General features: G+C 35.1%; 2 protein-coding genes across 2 annotated transcripts; both read left to right on the top strand.

Moving 5' to 3' along the window:
• The first annotated feature begins 8,034 nt into the window (after positions 1-8,034).
• On the top strand, positions 8,035-12,731 carry pnp4a (purine nucleoside phosphorylase 4a). Its single transcript, XM_042734177.1, has 6 exons — positions 8,035-8,329; positions 8,709-8,872; positions 9,209-9,312; positions 10,265-10,440; positions 10,537-10,727; positions 11,955-12,731. The coding sequence occupies exons 1-6, from the start codon at positions 8,307-8,309 to the stop codon at positions 12,170-12,172; spliced, it is 876 nt and encodes a 291-aa protein (XP_042590111.1). The 5' UTR covers positions 8,035-8,306; the 3' UTR covers positions 12,173-12,731.
• Positions 12,732-14,453: 1,722 nt separating this feature from the next.
• LOC109098705 (uncharacterized protein C20orf96-like) lies at positions 14,454-18,107 on the top strand. The gene is made up of 4 exons (XM_042734178.1): positions 14,454-15,312; positions 15,420-15,506; positions 15,630-15,751; positions 17,568-18,107. Exons 1-4 carry the CDS (start codon positions 15,253-15,255, stop codon positions 17,626-17,628), a joined length of 330 nt encoding a protein of 109 aa, XP_042590112.1. The 5' UTR covers positions 14,454-15,252; the 3' UTR covers positions 17,629-18,107.
• The last annotated feature ends 2,129 nt before the right edge of the window (positions 18,108-20,236 follow it).

Raw genomic sequence — 20,236 nt, 5'->3', positions numbered from 1 at the left:
TGGATAAATCTGTCTTGGTTTAAGCCTCAGTTACACATAATATAAACACAATGTGTATACTTCATATGAGATCTGTTTCTACAAGGAAATCAGTTCTGACTGTCTAATCATGAGTTCATAAACTTTAAAATGCAATATCATTTAGCATAAACAACAGCAATGATTAAAATATCCTGTTTATGTACTGAACATTTACGAGATCCCTTCAGTGTACACCAGGCCTTGGTAACAGTTTCAACCCTGTTCCTGGAGAGTTCAAATTTAGTGACATCTACTGTCTAACTGTGGAAATCATTTCCCGGTAAAAGCACTATTAATACTCATGGTATATAAGTATATATCTGCAACATATGGTGGCAAGCCAGAGCGTAAACTAAAAGAAAGACAAACCAGGTGTAACAGAGTGTAGGCTGCAATGAAGCAGACTCTCCCTGATAGATATGAAGGTTCTGGTGAATTGTGGAGTGCCACAAGGAACTACGCCATGCATGAATGGGCACAGTTGGCGCTGAGGAATCAAACTAGAGTCAGTAGTGATCCAGGGTCTCCCCACAGTCTCTCTACTCCCCAGAGTGCTCTCTGCGTCTCTCTCTCTCTCTCTCTCTCTCTCTCTCTCTCTCTCTCTCTCTCTCTCTCTCTCTCTCTCTCTCTCTCTCTTGTTGGCATGGCTACTAAAATACAGTATTGCCAGAAAATGTAAACTAGGAATTTATCAGTTAAAACAATAACATACAATAACAAAATGTGGATGTGGTTGGAAAAGACCAACAAACAACAAAACAAATTTCATTACAGCACTTACAGAATTTTGAAAAAATGTCTTCTAAGACAAAAATGTGATTCATTCTCTCTATCTTCTTCCTCCCTCTCCTTCTCTCCCTCTCTTTTAAGCAGGATTAAAGCAAGAGCTTCCTTCGAAAATGTTTCTTTAATCCCAGATGCAAGTAGCATCACACAGACCTCGACTGATGGGTTTACACTAATGCTGTTTGAATGCTGTATTCCTGTTTGTTGATATATGCTGAATGACATATATCAGGCATAACTGTCTGCTTGAGTGTATTGTTATTGCATATAGATGAGTTCAAGCATGCAAATAAAAAAAGATCTATATTCTGTTCACAGTAATATTGTAAAATATTTTTACAATTTAAAATGTGTATTTTATATTTTAATACATTTAAAAATATAATTTACTTCTATGGTGACAAAGCTGAATTTTCAGCAGCCATTATGCCAGTCTTCAGTGTCACAAAATATGCTGATTTTGTGCTCAATAAATATTTCTTAACATTAATGTTAAAAACAAATGTGCTGCTTATTATTTTTGTGAAAATAATTATAAAAAAAAAATCTTAATTCTTTGAGGAATATAAACCTTTTATAACTGTCATTAAACAAATATCTTTACTGCTACTTTTGCTAAATTCAATGTGTCTTTGCTGAATACAAATATTAATTTCTTAATTGTATTTTTTTACTGAAATTCTGCATAGACAGACAGACAGACAGACAGACAGATAGATAGATAGATAGATAGATAGATAGATAGATAGATAGATAGATAGATAGATAGATAGATAGACAGACAGACAGACAGACAAATAGATAGATAGAAGCATGTGCTTGATGTATAAATTCATGCTTAAGGGTAACTTAAAAAAATCAGGCTTTAAAAAAATATGTTCTGTGAGTTATGGGACTGACAGGCTCCTGGTGTACTCAGCTGCTGTGTGCACACTTACCAAGAATTACCCATCTCAAAACCTGTCCTGTCATAACACTGCATGCTACCCTTACCGACTTCTCGGAGGTCTGGAGAAATATCTCCATATCTCTGAGCGACAGTGCCACATCCCCTTACAGTAAGTGTAGCCGAGCGTAACCTCCACGCAGGGCCCCCCTCTGCCTGTGTTGGCCTTCCTCACAGCAGGGGTCCCATTATTGGACTCAGCCAGCCGAATGTCAGCAGTCCCCTCTTAATTCACACCGACGGTGCATTCACTCACACATCACATGGATACACAGATCCAGCTGAGGTGGGGCCGCAGAGACCAAAACGTTCAAACAAATCTGCAGATATGTGCAATGTGGAGCGACACTCTAATGTGAACTTATATGTGTACTTTGTGTGTAAAAGAGTTTTAGGACGTGTTCTTAAGCATGTATGCACGACTGAAGTAGATATCAATAAAAATATCAAGGCATTGTTATATACAGTATGTACATAGTGGTGGAGATTTTTCAGTGACTCTTTCTGCTAGTTACATTGTTTTCCAGTAGGTGGTGACAAGTGACTGTCTTTATGAGTAAGTCATTAAATCATTCATTCATTGCTTCAATTAATTCAAAAACACTATTTTAGCAACAAAACTAATTTTTAGTTATTTATTTTTTAACTTAGGGCTCTTCAAATAACAAGCAGCCATTCCCTAGTGAAAAATAAATATACTAAAATTAATTTGAAATGTATTTATTTCATGCTAAGTATACTACAGTACAGTAAGTACTTTTAGCATACTAAACTGGTATACTTAATGTCTGCTATACTGGAACTACTTATTTTGTACTTAATGCATTTTAATTGTGTGGAAGTAGTGCTGAAGTCCAACTAAATGTATACTGAAGTATATTTGATTGTGCTAAAGTGGAACTATTGCAAGTCTTGTATTTAAAGACCAATATAATTTAAAGATTATACAATCCTCATCAGTAGTGATATTAATACGTTTTAGGCTTAATATTAAGATATTTGCATTGTGCACAAGTAGTACTCCAAAAAAAAGTTTAAATAACTTTTATATCAGTAAGTCTTGATTAATATGTCATTAAATATGTTAATAGATTTGAACTTTAAATAAATGTATTTTAAATATGTAACTTTTTTACTAGGGCTATCGTTGCAAAAACCACTTTATCCAAACAATACATTGAAAGAGGAAAAAATAAATATGTATTAAAAATAATAATAACAAAAATATTTTGTTACAAATAATATACATAAAATACACAAAAAACAATTATAGCATAAATTCAATTTAAACTTAAGGGGGGTTAATTTATATAAATATATTGCAAGGTAGTTTTAATGTATTTGTTTTAGCTTCTTAAATGATAGAAATTATAAAATCTCTTTAAATGCCATTGAATCATTTATGTTTTCATTCATATTCACACAGGAAGTGGTCCTGTGACTCAGTAGTAGAGCATTGCGTTAGCAGCGCAAAAGGTTGTGGGTTCAATTCCCAGGGAACACACATACTGGTAAAAAAAAATTATAGCCTGAACGCACTGTAAGTCGCTTTGGATAAAAGTATCTGCTAAATGCATAAATGTAAATGTAAGTCAACACCACTACTGTGAATCCCTACAGCGGATTGTGCTTCAGATTGGTTTGACTGTTTTCATTGGTGAAACAAAAGTAAACTGCAAATACTTATGCAAATAAATGCAAGTTACTCAATATTTAGTTTTTTCTTGAACTGTTTCATAAATTATATATGATCATTTGTACATTGTGGGAAAATAATAGTAATCTAGAGAAGGGTGCCCTTTTATGAAACCGTTTCATTTTAAGATTAACAGTTTGTAACTCTCAACAGCAGTTTCGCACAGGCGTAAGACTGGCCTGACGTGCCTGTTTGTGTTTGTTTATGTGTGTGCTAGCCAAGATATCAGCTATGACCTTGTTAGCCCTGCCCTTCTGTCTGCCACCTCCACACTGATCTACAGACTGCGCAAGAGATTATGCCCAGCGCGGCTAATCTAGAATAATCCACAGCCCAGGCAGCGATGCTCTCAGCGCAGAGGAGCATTCTGGCAATGACAGCAGCTTACTGAACGATACCAAAACAGAGCATCAGGAAGTCCCATCGAGTCAAACGCCAATGCAAATCCCCCCGTTGGGTGGAATAATAACAGAGGTAATCATTTTCTGGCAACCCGATTAACAACACGTTTTCTCAATGCAAGTCCTTGTTGTATTTGTGAGCCCAGTGAGGACAGACTGTCAACCTTGAAATCCTCCCAAGTAAAGGGGGTCACATATGGTTTGGGACCGCAATCGCTGAGCGGTGTGTGTGTGTGTGTGTGTCACAGATGTGTGGCTGAGATTGTTTGTGTGTGCATTGAGCAGTCACGCTTATAACGCTAGATATCTGCCATCATTTCGCCCCATTTTTGAGACCCCCAACAGAGGGTCTGACATCCATGGAAGCAATTACCGGCAATTACAGCCAGGACAGTTTGATGGGAGCATAGAGTAGATTAACTGTAGCTGTGAGAGGTGAAGTGTGTCCTATCTTCATGGACATCTGCAACTGTACTCCAGAGAGGGTCTCCTCTTGTGTACTATATTTCTCTGCAATTGGTCAATTAAGTGGCTCTTAACTTCCCTTTCGCTCTCCGCCCACTTTGAAATGCAATTATGTCCTTTCTTTTCACATGGCTGATTATCAATGCGGGTCCATTAAAATCAGATTTGCATAATATAGCATGCTCTGTAGCATCAGGCTATGACAACAGATTAATCAAGCAGAAGGATGTGTGACTGTAGGACAGAGTCATCTTTTAAGACAGTAATAGAGGCTGTCACAGCTCCTCGTATGCCGTGTGGCACTAGTCGGGCCAGAGTGCACCCTTGATTGTCGCCCTACATGTTTGCTGGCTGTCCTTGGCTCTTGGCACCTGGCAGTGGAGCCAGATGTACATGGATGACCCTGCTCCATATGTGTTCAGAGGATTAGGGTCAGCTGCTTAAGATTCAGGCCCACACTGGCTCCCTGACTCACCTTCATATGGCCTGTGAAAGGGCAAAAGTGGAGAAGGGTTCCCTTTTTGGTTTGGGTCAAGTTAGGATAAATGTGAAACATTCAACTGATAAATTAAAAATGAGTAGCTTCACTGTAGTAAACTACACTGTAAACTGTAAATGTGTTTGTTCATAGAAATAACCAAGTGCCAACTAATAAAAAGAACAGTTGTGAGGTAAGGGTTAGGATGAGGACTCAGACATATATATGACCCTTCTTCAAGTCACAAGTTTCCCAGCGGATTCACCAAAAACGAATTACTGCACACCTCCACATGACCAGCCCAACGTCAGAGCATAGAGTGAGTATTGTGAAGCACGTGAAATACCTCGCGCATGAGAAATGCCTGGCACGTTCCAAGCACTGTGCTTTTATTTAAGAAATTACATAGCCTACAGAGCTCATTTTTTATATTTTATGTTTAGGCCAGAGGTCTTCAGGCTTTTTGAGGCCAAGGATAACTTGATAGATAGAGATATGGAGCAGAGATCCCCTGTTGCATATTGTATAAAATTATTAGTGTTACATTTTAAGCCTGCCTTGTGAGTGTAGTTCCTTATGAATGAATTTACATACTTTATAGTAAATGTATTGCAAAAAAAAAACATTTTCACTTTACTTTACTACTGGGAAGGAGATTTAAGCTTTGGTTGAAGTTAACTTTATGTGTAAGACATTTATAGAATATTACATCAAAAATGAAAATTTGCTGAATATTTACTCACTCTCAGGCCATCCAAGATGTCGATGAGTTTGTTTCTTTATCAGAACAGTTTTGTAGAAATTTAGCATTACATCACCTGCTCACCAATGGATCCTCTGCAGTGAATGGGTGCCGTCAAAATTAGAGTCCAAACAGCTGAGAAAAATATCAGAATAATCCACATAACTCCAATCCATTAGTTAATGTCTTGTAAAGCGAAGAGCTGCATATTTGTATGAAACAAATACATTATTGAGAGGTTTTTGACTTCAAACCGTTGCTTCAGGCTGAATACGTGTCCTTTATCCATAATATTGCTTAATACTCTCATTTTTACGGAACCCATTCACTGCAGATTATCCATTGGTGAGCAAGTTATGTAATGCTACATTTCTCCTAATCTGTTCTGATGCTATTTCAGTATTCACTTAAAAAAAAAAACTGTACACAGAGATTTTTCATTTCCTCTCTTATTTTGTGTTTTTATTTAGAATCCATTAATAATGAGAGAATTGGGCAATCAGATTCCAGTGGGTGAAATCACATGTGCCTCATATGCTACAGATTACGTCTGAGCAGATGGAGAGAGAGCAACATGCATAGGGTATGCTTGGCACTCAACATTGTTAATGAAGTTACAGAGAGAGGGATACGCTCTCTCTCTGTGTCTGTCGTTCTCTGACTTTCTCTTTATCTGTCTTATTACATTGTGTCACTCACATGAGCCTAGTTAGATGTAAACCAGTATGCGTGTTTCCACATTTTTCCATGTCCTCTTGGGACAAAAGGTTTTCATGTGCCTGAAAGCTATCTTGACTCTGGTGTGCATTGTCAGACTGATGGTATGTGAGAGAGCAATGCTGAAAATGTAAATATTATTGTCTGGAGCTGAATTTTCCTCATAGGAATGACCACGTTTACAGGATCGAGTCTGTTCTTGAAATCAAAATACAGCATTTTAGATTCAGTTAGTTCTAGTTTTCTTGTGTTATCAGTTTTGTTTGGGGATGCACTGGTATTAAAATTTTCATTTATACAATAAGCAGCGTGATTAATCGCATCCACAATAAAAGTTTGTTTACATAATATATGTGTGTGTTCTGTGAATATTTATTATGTATATATAAATACACACACATCAATTAAAAAAATTAAAATAAAAAATAAAATAAAATATATAAAAAAAAATATATGAATATAAATATATACATGTAAATATTTTCAAAAAATATACTGTATGTGTGTGTATTTATAAATATACTTAAAAAATATACACAGTACACACACACATATATTATGTAAACAAAAACTTCTATTTTGGATACGATTAATCGTGATTAATCGCTTGACAGCACTAATTGAAATATCCTTAAAAGTGCTGAATATCAGGTTATTTCACTGCCTGATGAATGAGCTCCTTTATTACATGGCTCTCTGGAATACTTGGTCCTGATTGGTCATTCACTTCATTCCACTGACAAATATTTTTCTGCAATGACCGTTAAACTTTATAATTAACCGCTGTGCCAGGCAACTGATCTCCTTCACATCTGTGTTAGTTTCACATATCTTTAATTTTCTAAAACTTGATTCAATATTCCAAGTGCATTTATTTATCTACTTATTCATATTATTCATTTATTTGGTAAGTAGTCATATAATATGCAAGAAAAATACATACATGTGAATCTGTGTTTATTTTGTCATAATGACCTTCAAATTGTGCATAAGTTAAAATCATTGCTGTGTTTTCAGATTTTTTTTTCTTTCAGATCTTGATTCTAAAAGTGAAGAATGTGTGGGAATGCAAGAGCAATGCAAGGGCAATTCTATGCACACCGATGAGAAGCTGGGATAACCACTGTGTGAAATGCATTACTCTTAATAATAGTAATGTCAAGAGAAGTTAAGTTGCATTATACATATGAAATGTTTTTTCAATCCTTTGCATCTGCATCTAAAAGTAGAAAATTGCTTGCAATTAGACAAATCTTGTGAGGTCCCCAAATTAAATTTTTTCTGGTCCCGTGCTTTGGATTTGGGTTGGAGTCTGTACCTCTGGTAATGGGCCTCACATGTTACCGATCCTGTGGCAGAACTCGAGTTCGACCCATTGGCACATGTAATTCTGCATCCTGGATCTAAACACACTTTTTGAGCTGCTTTAAACTGGCCTAATTGTAATGTAAATTCTGCATTAAAGTTTTATTGAAAAGTAAGAATACTGATCATCTGTTTCAGCATACATTAGAAAATACAACAAGAAAACAAATGCAGTGGGAAATTAATGTGTCTAATTTATCTATAGTCACATGTTGGTCTTGTTCTTGTTATTTATTTCTGCTTTCTTCCCAATTTATGATTTCTGGTTCTATGATTATGATTCTGTCCAAAAAATAAAACTTCCCTTGTGAACTGTTAAATGTGCAATGCATTCACAGGCAAAAACATTATGTAAGAAAAACACTGAAGAAAAACAATCTCTATTGATATGAGTGCCAGATATTCTTATGTGGTAGGTTTTAAAATCTTTTGTCCCCCAAATCAGATTGAAAGTTTTGCTTGCAACTGATATTTAAACCCAGACACACCTACAAATTACAAAACATTTCATTAGGCATGACTAAACTATAATACTGAGTTGTAACCAATCAGAGCATTTGTGTCTGTTAGTGAGGTCAGGCATTTGGTTTACTTAAATGGAGAGGGCTGCTCTCTCATTCACACACTGCTAAGAACCAGGATCACTCTTCAGTTGAAAACGTTCTTCAAGACGAACACACAATACTAACATGCATAGTAAAGATCAAATCTGGTAAGTTTTCTTTCCATCTTAAGTTTGAAAATATATCTTAAGATTGTGTGTATGAAGGAAAATAGCATACATAACTATTTTTTGTCAAAAATGTAAAAGTTTAGCTTTGTTTAATGTTAGATATTGTATGATATTTTATAGTATAGAGCATGATTCAGGTTAAGCAAAGGGGTATTTGCAATTTTGAATTAATAATGCCAATATAATACTTTTTAATAGTCACAATAGACCTGAAATGGAACAGTCCACAATATGCAGCAAATGAATAATGTTTTATTTTTGTTGAATTGATGTTTTAAATTGCACAATTTTCTTTAATGAATATAAATAGGGAGTCAGGCTTTTAATTTAATAAAGATTTTCCTTTTTTCATCACCAGCCATGAGGACTATCAGAGAACTGCAGACTGGCTGCTGTCCCAGACACAACACAGACCAAAAGTAGCCATCATCTGCGGTTCCGGACTGGGAATGCTGGCAGATGCACTCAAATGCCAAGACTCTTTCAAATACTCTGACATCCCTGGCTTTCCTCAGAGCACAGGTAAGATACAGCTCAGAGCATGTAACAATGTGTTTGCATCAGTGGTTTTTGTTCATTTGCAAAAATAAAGACAAAGTATTAGCTAAAAATGTCATATCGTGCTAGCAGAAGTCTACAGAAATCAAGGATTTTAGTTTAAATGGTGCCTTAAATTTTAAAGTGACAAAATTAGAGCTAGCAGATTCATTGCACCATTTTTGATTAAATCGGTTGAAACTTGAATAATGTTGACATTGTAATGATGTTAAATGGATGGAAACAAAATTCTAAAACCATTTTTGTAGTGTGTTATGTTGTATGTAGTAATGCTTGTGTGTGTTGTGTGTATTGAAACAGTGAAGGGTCATGCTGGAAGGCTGGTTTTTGGAGAGCTCAAAGGGAAGACCTGCGTGTGCATGCAGGGCCGATTCCACATGTATGAGGGACACTCACTAAGCAAGGTTTGATCTTTTTTAAAACAATGGCACTAAATGCTACACTTCTTTTCCATAAATTATTGTTCAAATTTAGGCTGTAGATGTTTTATTGTTTTGTTCACCAAAGCCGTGTTTATTTGATCAAAAATACAGTAGAAACAGTAATATTGTGAAATATTATTACAAACTGAAATAACTATTCTTCTGTTTGAATATATTTTAACATTTATTAACTGAATTTGCAGCAGCCATTACTCCAGTTTTAAGTTTCACATGATCCTTTAGAAATTATTCGAATATGCTGATTTGATGCTCAAGAAATATTGCTTATTTTTTTATTATTATAAATGCTAAAAGCAGTAATGCTGCATACTATTTTTTTGGGAACAGCATATTTGTATATGTTTTACTATCGCTTTTAATAATTTTAATGTGAATAAAAGTACTCTATTAATTTATTTAAAAAGCATCTTGAACCTAAACTGAACGATATTTTACATTTTTAACAATATTCACTTCAGTTCACCTTGGTATGTTTGCATCTTTTTTAAACTAACATATTTTAATGTCCCATAAAGCTTTATTTGCATAATGGTTCAGGATAATACAAAATCTGTATCTTGGTAGTTTTATCACGTGTCACAAATGCATTCCAAAAGTGACTCCAAAACACTGTTCTATTCATGCTGTGTCATGCTGCAGTCTAGAATGATGATAGAATAAGGAGATTTTTTCTTTTTGGATGCCCGCACAGTATATCCACTCCATACTGGTCATGCTGATTTGAGTCACATGCTGTAATCAGAGCACAATGAACTATTCAGTGAAACTTTTGAGTGATTTATATAACAGAGTTAGATTAAAATGGCTTATTGGAGGAGTCCCTGTACAGTACACCCGCAAGCTTTTGAAAGTTCATTATAAAGGTACTGGATGTTGAAACTGGATTGACAGAATTTGCACTTGTGTTCCTCAGGTCACTTTTCCAGTAAGAGTGTTCAAGCTGCTGGGTGTCGAAACCTTGATTGTCACTAATGCTGCAGGGTCATTAGCGGACAGTTATAACTGTGGTGATATTATGATCATACGTGACCACATTAACTTCCCTGGACTTGCTGGACTGAACCCGCTCAATGGCCCTAATGATGATAAGTGAGTATCAATGTACATGTTGAAGTGATTTAAGAAAGCATCCATTCATTAGAATCACCAGTATAAGGAATGAAATCATTTATCTGTTGCTGTCAAGTTTGGTCCTCGATTTCCACCCATGTCTGGGGTTTATGACAAAAGCCTACGGAAGATGGCGTTTGACATCTGTAAGAGCATGGGCGTCTCCCAGTATGTCCAAGAAGGCGTCTACTGCATGGTGGGAGGACCCAACTTTGAGAGCATAGCTGAGGCCCGCCTCCTGCACAAACTGGGAGTGGATGCAGTTGGTAAGCTGGTGTCTCTTTTAGAAAAATCAATACAATTGGTATTGAATCCAAATCTCTAAATTGCTTTTCAAAAAATTCAACTTTCACTTAACTTTGACTGATGATGTAAATTAGCAACAAATTCACCTAAAGAGATGGTTCACCCAAAAATGAAAATTGTCATCATTTACTTAACCTTTGGTTGTTCCAAACCAGAGTTTCTTTCTTCTGTTGAGCACAAAAGAGGATATTTTAAAGAATGTTGAAAAACAATCAATTGCTAGTAGCCGTTGACGTCCATAGTATGGAAAAAAAATCATATGTAAGTCAATGGCTATTAGAAATGATACAGTTAATATAATAACATTCTATTGTATAGAAATAGTAAGTTAATTTAGTTCATATATTGAGATTAGTGATTACATTTTATTGCATTATAAAAATGTTAGTGTTTTATTAAATGTAACAATAGAAATAATTAGCATGCACAATTAAATATCCAATATCAATCATTGCCAATTAATTATAATAATCTAATATTGACTTAATATATCATGCATCCCTAGTTTTTGTTTGTACTTTTCATGTTTTAATGTCCCTGAAAGTGCTGAATTTTAGGTTATTTCACTGCCTGATGAATGAGCTCCTTTATTACATGGCTCTCTGGAATACTTGGTTCTGATTGGTCAATCACTGCATTCCACAGACTCATATTTCTCTAAACTGTATAATTGACCACTGTGCCGGGCAACTGATTTCCTGCAAAGCTGTGTTAGTTTCACATATCTTATATCACTCTGTGAAATTATAGATTTAAATAATAGTCATAACAGAATTTTTGGTCACACTTTATTTTAAGGTCCAATTCTTGCTATTAACAAACCATTAATTATGACTTTTGCAGCTTAATAATAGTTTGTAAGGTAGTTGTTTAGTTTAGGTATAGGGATGTAAAATATGGTCATGCAGAATATGTGCTTTATCAGTACTAATAAACAGCCAATATGTTAATAACATGCATGCTAATAAGCAACTGGTTGTTGTAAGAATTGGACCCTATACTAAAGTCTTACCGAATTGTTCTACTGACATAATAGAATAATTTCTTAAACTTATATCAATATTCCAAGTGCATTTATATTTGTAGTTGTGAAGTAGCCATATGTAAATACACACCTGTGTATTGTATAAAAATAGTAAGTAATTTTATGCATTTATTTTAAATTTATGTCTAACTTGCTTTTACAGGAATGAGTACTGCACCAGAAGTGTTGGTCGCCAGTCATTGTGGCATGAGGGTCTTCGGTCTCTCCCTCATCACTAACAAAGTGGTGAAAAGCTATGAGGATAATGAGTCTGTCAATCATGAAGCTGTGCTGGAAGTGAGCAAAATGCGTTCGGAGACGCTGCAGGCGCTCGTCACAGAGCTCATCAGCCGCATGGACATAAACAACAACACGGCGTGATGTCATCAACACTAGAACTGCCGATCAAAACCTCATCTGCAGCTACTATGATCATGTTTTTCATTTCTTTATACTTTTCAATGCAATTACAGAGCATCTGTTTCAATAACACATTTTAAATATTTAAATGTTAAGATTTTACTATTTGCAGTGATCACAAATATAATCTAGTTTGATGGTGCCATAACAACAAATGTAAAACACTGGGCTATTCCATATGTTATTCATTAAATGTTAGTCTTTTTTGTGCTGTGAAGGCTGTATATGCATTTGTATATTGATGATTTCATAATATTAATCCCACCTTTATTTGGGGAATTATGCAGAAAAAAAATTTATGTACTGCTATTCATTAAACAAAGTAATATAATTCCCAATGTTAATATGTTGACGATAAAGTTGGATATTTGAATCATTGTTATGCTATTTATAATACATTTTATATTTACTGTTTGTGTTGTAAATGTGCCACTAAATATACACCTTTTTGTATAACCTACTCTTCTATAAACATGCATCTTATCTATAATGCAGATATGTCAGCAATTAAAGTGTATTTTGAAAACAAATATATTGTAAATAATTTCCATTACAACATCATAAACATTTTTATAAATGTATTTACAGAGGGTTAAAAATAGACAATACAATCCTATTCGTTGAACTTATTAATTTCCCATTAAATAAAAAAGAGCATTAGGCCTAGTGTGTATTTAAAGATGACAGGAAAAAATGTAATAATAACAAAAGTGGCATTTTGACAAGAATTGGGAAATATCACAACTGAATTCTACATACTCTCAATTATGCTACAGTCACATAGAATATATAGGGATTTATAGAAATTCATAAAGCTCTTTACTGTTAGGCCACATGTTGTTAGGCTACTGTTAGGTATGTGCACTAGATGGCAGCAGAAGTATGCTGTACCCAGTCGTACTTCTCCGGTTGCTATGGCAAACTTGTGAAATGTTGAAATTGTCGGTAATTTTGATGTCGACGGCTCTGAAGAAGAAAACAACATGGCAGGTCAAGATATGCATAACTTTAATTCCGTGGTATGACTGACTGTGTTATGGTAATGTTTTGTAATGTTAATGTAGTGGTCTAGCATTTTTTGGCATAATGAAAAAGTTTGCAGTAATGTTACACACCCCATTTATTCTTTCATGTATGAGTATTGCTTTCTGACTAAAAACTTACAAATATTTTTCAGATTACAGAAAATGGGAGCAAAATACAAGAGCTAAACCTCTGCTCTGGGCAACTCCTCATCATAAAACAGGCATATCATCTAACACAGGAGAAATCAGACCATCTCAGACTGGAAAATCAGGTGTAAACATGGGTGTGTCTGGATCAAAGCTTCTACTGTAGTGAGGCATATCTGTCTTTATGAATTCTTTTGTAATCTCTGCTTTATGAATAGGAAAGTCTCAATCTCATGTCCACAATGACTTCACAACACTCCCCAAATTCCCTTAAAGAAGGACAGCTGAAAAAGTGGAACAGGACCAGGTCACCTCAAAGACGAAATACAACATTAAAGAACTGATGATGTGTACTATAAAGAAGGAAAGCAGACTTGTTCACTTGTGCTTAGATTGATGTATATGCCATGTCAGCGGCTGCACTCTGTTGTAGTTACTCATCAAATCCAGGAAAGAAGCAATAAAAGACCTGGAGGAGCTCTGTGAACAGCTTCAAGAGAGGAACCTGCAGATGGCCAGAAGCATAATGGATACAGACAGAAGCTCATTCGCCAGAACCAATGAACTACTCATCCAGACAGAGCAAAAGAGGGTGAGCGAAATTGTATCACATCTTTAGATCCTATAGTGTACACATTGTGCACTGAACTCAAACTTTTTACAAATTTAACATACACTGAATATCCCTAACCAATCAAACATGATCTTTTAAGTTCTTTCTAGAGATCAACGGTAGCTTTGAAACGATGGAAAGAAAGTCTTGTTAAAAGTGCCAAAACAGAGCTGAGAGATATAAAGGAAGCATCACAGACACATCTCAGCGGTTAGTTTATAGTATAGTTTATAGTTCATCAGTTAGTTTTCATCAATTTCAAATGCAATATGTACACTACACAGTCAAAAATGTTAATATATTTTAGAACGTAATGTATTCTTGTGACAGCAAAGCTGAATTTTCAGCAGTCATTACTCCAGATTTCAGTGTCACATGATCCTTCAGAAATCTTTTTAATATGCTGGTTTGGTGCTCAAGAAACACTGAAAATAAAACTTGAAAACAGTTTCTGCATTATATTTTTTCAGGATTCTTTGATAAATAGAAGCAGCATTTGTTTGATACACAAATCTTTGGAAGTGTAATTGTCTTTTACCTTTCTTTTTTGATCAATGCAATGCATCCTTGCTGAATAAAAACATTATTTTATGATTATTTTTATTATTATTATTATTATTAATTATACTGATCCCAGAACTGTAGTTCACTTGAACTGTAGTGTATATCAAAGCAGGTGCATAAAATCAAGCATGCTAAAACATTTAATGTAGAATGAGGCCCTCTTCTGTTCTAGCATGATAATGCCTCTGTGCACACAGAGAGGTCCAAATGTTTGGGTATCCACATTCTTTGCGCAGTTATAGTGTTGTTTCTGCAATGGCTTTTAATGGTAAAGCTAAAACAAATAACCCCAAACTGCAGCAACAAATTTCAGCTGACTTCATCTGATAAATGTAAGTTTGCAGAATCAGTTGGATCTGCTAAAAGTGAAGGTGGTAGAGGCTCAGAAAGAGCTCCGCAGACTGAAGACATACAAAGATATGGAGTTCCCAGTCAAGGGTTTGCAGATTGCAGACATGGAAAGAAAGCTGGACAGACTGAAAGAGATGGAGCAGGTAAAATATGACCAGGACTGGATGACTGAGTAAAAAGTAATCAAAGTTATATCCAGGTAAATCCTTTATTTATTAAAAAAACACATGTGGTTCCAGCTCCCATAAGAACTCATCAGTGTGCAATAACATTGTAGTGTATTTGCCCCTTTTATAACTGACAGAAAGAGCAAAAAGAATTGAATCTGTTTTTTAAAAGAAATGGTCAATTTGGAGAGACGTCAATGCGAAAAAGAACAAGTGCTGTCTGCTGTTGTTGAGGTAAAGAAGTTCTTCTGTGTTGATTTTTAGATTGATGTTATTTTAAAAGTAGATAAGTTTTTACGTAAGGAGCTTCATAAAAAATGTGTTTGTGGTTTGATTTTCAGAAACATGCTTCCCACTTCCCTTCCATTGTCAAACTGATGGCCTCACAGAACGATACAATGAGGGAAGAGATTCATAAACAGAAAAGGGTAGTTCTTTCTTATTTAAAAATGTACTTTAAAGTTTATTATTGAGTATTAAAGTGGAATGAATCTTTTAAAATACTACATTTATTTGCATTGTAAATTTAATTTACTGTATATGTTTTTAAGTTGGTAATGGAGATGGAGCGAAAGAATGAAGAGCTAAGGAAGTGTATTCGAGAACTGCAACTATCAAGACCGAAAAACCTCAGGAGAGAGATCTTTCCAGATGTTTTTCTGAAATCAGACAAGTAAGTGGATGAGGACATTAAGTTATTGTGGCAAACAGCTTCATCATCACAAACAGTTCTTATGTCCTCAATTAACACAAGAACATTGCCAAGCTCTTCAACTGAAGCATTCCCAAGTTATACAATAATTGCAGCTGCAGAAAAATGTTCTCACAAAATTGACCACTTGAAGGGAAGTTCAACAAACCCCTCGAAATGTCTAACAGTGTTAGTATGACCCGACCCCTCCCATAAACAGATATAGAACAGCAACACTTTACTTTCAAGAGCCTTCTCAAACATACTGACAGCACACAGCCCATGAGAATTTAACTTCCAATATGAGATAAGATGCTCATTTAATGAATTGAGAAACAGTTTAAAGAAATGTAATGAAAATTCTGCCATTATTTAGTCAATCATCATTCCAAACCTGTAAGACTTCCTTGCAAAAGAAGAAATTCTAACGGAAGTCACAAATGTTTTTGTCCATTTAAAGACAATAGGGTCCAAAATACCTTCCTTTTTTGTTCTACAGAACAAAATCATGTTTCATTTCCTAAAAGCATCATTAGCCTATGGTTGCAAGTTTCATCATTACTAAGATATGAGTGTACAGTACAGTAGTCATCAAGATCTCCACCACTTTTGTTTGACGTCATTAATAACACTCCTATTGTTGTTGAAATAATGTGTGACCATATTGGAAATGACATGAGAGAGTAAGTAAAAGATGGCTGAATTTTAATTTTTGGGTGAACGACCATGCAAATATGTATGATAAGCAACATGTTCACTAACCCATTAAGCTTTTTTGGAGATTGGAGTGGAGTGTTGCTAATCAGATACTGTAAACTAGAGGAAAAAGTACCCTATCTACTTTCAAACAAATGCTTGGTTTGGAAAAAACATTGAGCTGTTGGAGATGGTGTTATATTACACAGTACTGGAAAAGACTCCAAAGGCCATCTTAAAGATAAATGAAGAACAAGAGATTGCTGTGCATTCATGGAATCCCTGGCACCCATTAAAGGTTAATGAAGGTTTCACATTTCCCAACAGTCTGTTCCAAAACAGCATGTCTTTTTTCTCTCCATGACAATCGGTCATATCTCCAAAACAATCAGACACTTTATTCCAAGATCCTGCGAGTGCATGCACAATAGGGTGGCCATATGCACCATTCATACGGGACACGTCCTGGCTAAGATTTTATCCAGATAAGATTTTTTCATATGGACCTTCTGTCCTTCAGTGTTTTGCGCTAGGGGACAAAGAACGTGGAAAACAAGCAAAAAAACATTCACTGTGTTCACATATCATGTCACACTGAGCACTAAGTTATAAAGGTTTCCATTAAATAGAGTTAATGATAAACAGATCTGGGATTTCCTGCTTCGCTCGTGACAGAGACGTGGGTTTAGTATCTGCAGATGTACTGAGCCCCAGCAGAGAAAGTTCTCATGTTTCCTGTCTTAAACAAACTGTCTCAGGCTGTGGTGACCATGTTTAAGGGCAGATGTCCTGTAAGGAGTCCTCCTGATTTACATGATCTTTGCACCAAAAAAATGAAGATTCTGTCATCATTTGTTGTTCCAAACCTGTATGAATTTATTCTGTGGAGCACAAAAGAAGTATTGTTTGTCCATTGTACATAGTTCTGGACCATATTGACATTCATTGTATGAGCAAAAAATGTTCTTCTGAATATCTTTATTTGGTTTGCAGCAACATGAGGGAGAGTTAATGACTGAATTTTCATTTTTGGGTGAACTATCCCTTTAAGGTCATATAATGGCTTTATACAGTTACTGTCACTGTGTTTTCTGTATTTTAGGTGCACTCCAGATATGGACGTCCATCTCAATGTACCCCAAGTGGATTTGCTCCCTGTGTAGCCTTGTGCTGAAGGCATTACCTTTTTGAGTCTTCCCTTGAGCTGCTATATATTACTGATGAAAATGAATGAAGCCCCTTCAGTAAATCATTTTAGTCAGTCAAACAATTGTACAAATCTTCTTTTCTTTATTTGGCTTTGCTTTCAGTTTGTTTTATAGGCTTTATCATCTCCTTTTTTCTAAAAACACAATATATTGCACTCTAGTGCAAATGGCATGATTTACTGATGTGCTTTAAGACATGCAACTGCATACATGTATTTTTGTATTTTCACAAACTAAGCTGCAAATGTTAAATGAACACTTTTATTTGGTAAGTACTAACAAAATACCTCTTTAAAAGCCAGACTTTTTATATTAGCATACCTACAATAGTCTCATTGTAAATATACTAACATTCAGACATTTTTGAAAGAAGCCTCTTGTGTTCATCAAGGCCATTTATTTGATCTAAAATACAGTAAAAATATTTATATTGTGAAATATTACCATTTAAAAGTAATTTAAAACTGTTTTCTGTTTTAATAATGTTTCAAAATGTAATTTATTCCTGTGCTGCCAAAATTTAATTTTCAGCAAACATTACTCCAGTCTTAAGTGTCACAATAAAATGATGATTTGGTGTTCAAGAAACATTTGTTATTATTTTTGAGTGTTGAAAATAGTTGTGCTGTTTAATATTTTAGTGGGAACCAACCGTAATCCTTTTTTTTTCAGAAATCTTTGATGAGTAGAAAGTTCAAAAGAAGAGCATTTATTTGAAATTGAAATATTTGTAACAATATAAATGTCTTTACTGTAACTTATGATCAGTTTATTGTATCCTTGCTGGATAAAGTACTTGTAACGGGGCTGACAAGTCGTGAGATGTGCAGATACATGTGTGAGCTTTTATTAGACAGAGACGTGGTCATAACAGGCATGGGTCAAACAATGGCAAACAGGTAGATAGAGGGCAAAACCCAAGAATAATCCTAGGGCAAGCGTGGGTCTTCGATGAGCGAACAATATCCAGAGGGCTAAGCAAGAGGGGTAATCCAGTATCCAGAGCAAAAGGGTCAAAACACGAGTAATAGGGCAAGGCAAGAAAAAGACTAAACTATGAAAACTAGAAACAGAGACAAGACTATGAAAACAAGGAACTGAAATGAGACTATGAAAACTAGAAACTAACACAGAAAGGCTTATGTATCGCAGCTATCGCTGAGAGGGATATGTGCAGAACAATACTCGGCAGTATGTGAGAGGAAGTCCAATGCTTATAAAGTGTGTATGATGATTATGCTGTCTGTGTGTAATTGGTGGCAGCTGTGTGTGATAGTTTTCAGGTGAATGTGATTGGTGCAATGGAGCATGGGAAATGTAGTACAGGGTGACTGTGTAGTGTGAGAGTCTGTGTTGTGGATGATGACCTCTGGTGGTGAATTAACGGAAGTTCAGTGACCTGATCATGACAGTACTAAATGACTTTCAATCAATCAATCAATAAAAATAATAATAAAAAAATATTTGCCATATATCACCTTTCAAATGTTTGAGGTCAGTAAGATTTTTTTTAATAATTATTTTTATTTTTACTGATTCATTGATTGAAAGACATTTATTACTTTATCCAGCAAGGATACAATAAACTGATCAGAAGTTACAGTAAAAATATTTATAATGTAATTGCAAAAAATTGAAAAAAAAATTGAAAAAAAAAAATTGAAAAAAATTAAGCTGCAATTGCATTTTTATGTGCTTTGCAAACAATACAAAGTACTGTGAAAAATGTTATAATACACCCTGTATTATAACATTTTTCACAGTACTTTGTATTGTTTGCAAAGCACATAAAAATGCAATTGCAGCTTAATTTTTTGCAGAAAATGCTCATAATCGGTCCACGTTCCCATGTCGGCGGACCACAATGTTAAAGTTTGGTACCAATCAGCAAGCAAATGTTATTGCAGTTAAAGACACTTTAGTGTCAATATTCCAAGTATATGTGCTTCATTTTATGACTATATATGACTCATTTCAAAGCCATTTTGCTAACTTTGAAACAGTAGTTTTGTGACATTAATGTAAATGACCAAAGTGTGGGAACAAGTCTTGCTCTGTAAACAGTTATGGATTTCAGCACCCCAGTGTATGGGCGACTGGTTTGATTACTTTTGTTGTTTCATTTGGAAAAGATTCAGCTGAGCCTCAGAGAATTAAAAATTTCTGGTAAAAAAAAAAAACTACAGCGAGATCGAAGCAGGGGATAAACCTACTTTTCTCTATTTGACTGTTGCAAGGATTCTGAGCTCTTTTTTTCCATGTGTATTTGGGGCTGGAATGCTTTTTCCAATAAATAAAACTTATTTTAGAAACAAAAATACTAAATAGATGCAATAAAATCGCAACATTTGTTATCCAATTGCATAAGCACCAAGAAAAGAAACAGCTGTGGATGTTTGTCTCTAAAGAAAAATAAATGCAATGTGTGTGGTTTTGCTTTGCATGACTTCCCAGTGATGACATCATTAAGTCAAGATGCGTTTTACATCAAAGCAGCCGGACTAATGAGAACCTCCTGATAACATGATATCTCAGCTCAGCTTTAAGCAGGAAATGACAGACC

This window comes from Cyprinus carpio, chromosome B11 (genome assembly GCF_018340385.1).
Source record: "Cyprinus carpio isolate SPL01 chromosome B11, ASM1834038v1, whole genome shotgun sequence".
In the NCBI taxonomy this organism is placed as follows: domain Eukaryota; kingdom Metazoa; phylum Chordata; class Actinopteri; order Cypriniformes; family Cyprinidae; genus Cyprinus; species Cyprinus carpio.
Note: the sequence above shows the minus strand (reverse complement) of the source record. Positions and strands in the feature narration are given on the sequence as shown.

Bases quoted from the DNA above. Each gene is read 5' to 3' on its own strand.
- LOC109098705 (XM_042734178.1), top strand. From the start codon at position 15,253: ATGGTCAATTTGGAGAGACGTCAATGCGAAAAAGAACAAGTGCTGTCT. The intron at 15,507-15,629 runs GTAGTTCTTTCT...TATGTTTTTAAG, and splicing joins AGATTCATAAACAGAAAAGG to TTGGTAATGGAGATGGAGCG. The intron at 15,752-17,567 runs GTAAGTGGATGA...TCTGTATTTTAG, and splicing joins GTTTTTCTGAAATCAGACAA to GTGCACTCCAGATATGGACG.
- pnp4a (XM_042734177.1), top strand. From the start codon at position 8,307: ATGCATAGTAAAGATCAAATCTG. The intron at 8,330-8,708 runs GTAAGTTTTCTT...TTTCATCACCAG, and splicing joins CATAGTAAAGATCAAATCTG to CCATGAGGACTATCAGAGAA. The intron at 10,728-11,954 runs GTAAGCTGGTGT...TTGCTTTTACAG, and splicing joins ACTGGGAGTGGATGCAGTTG to GAATGAGTACTGCACCAGAA.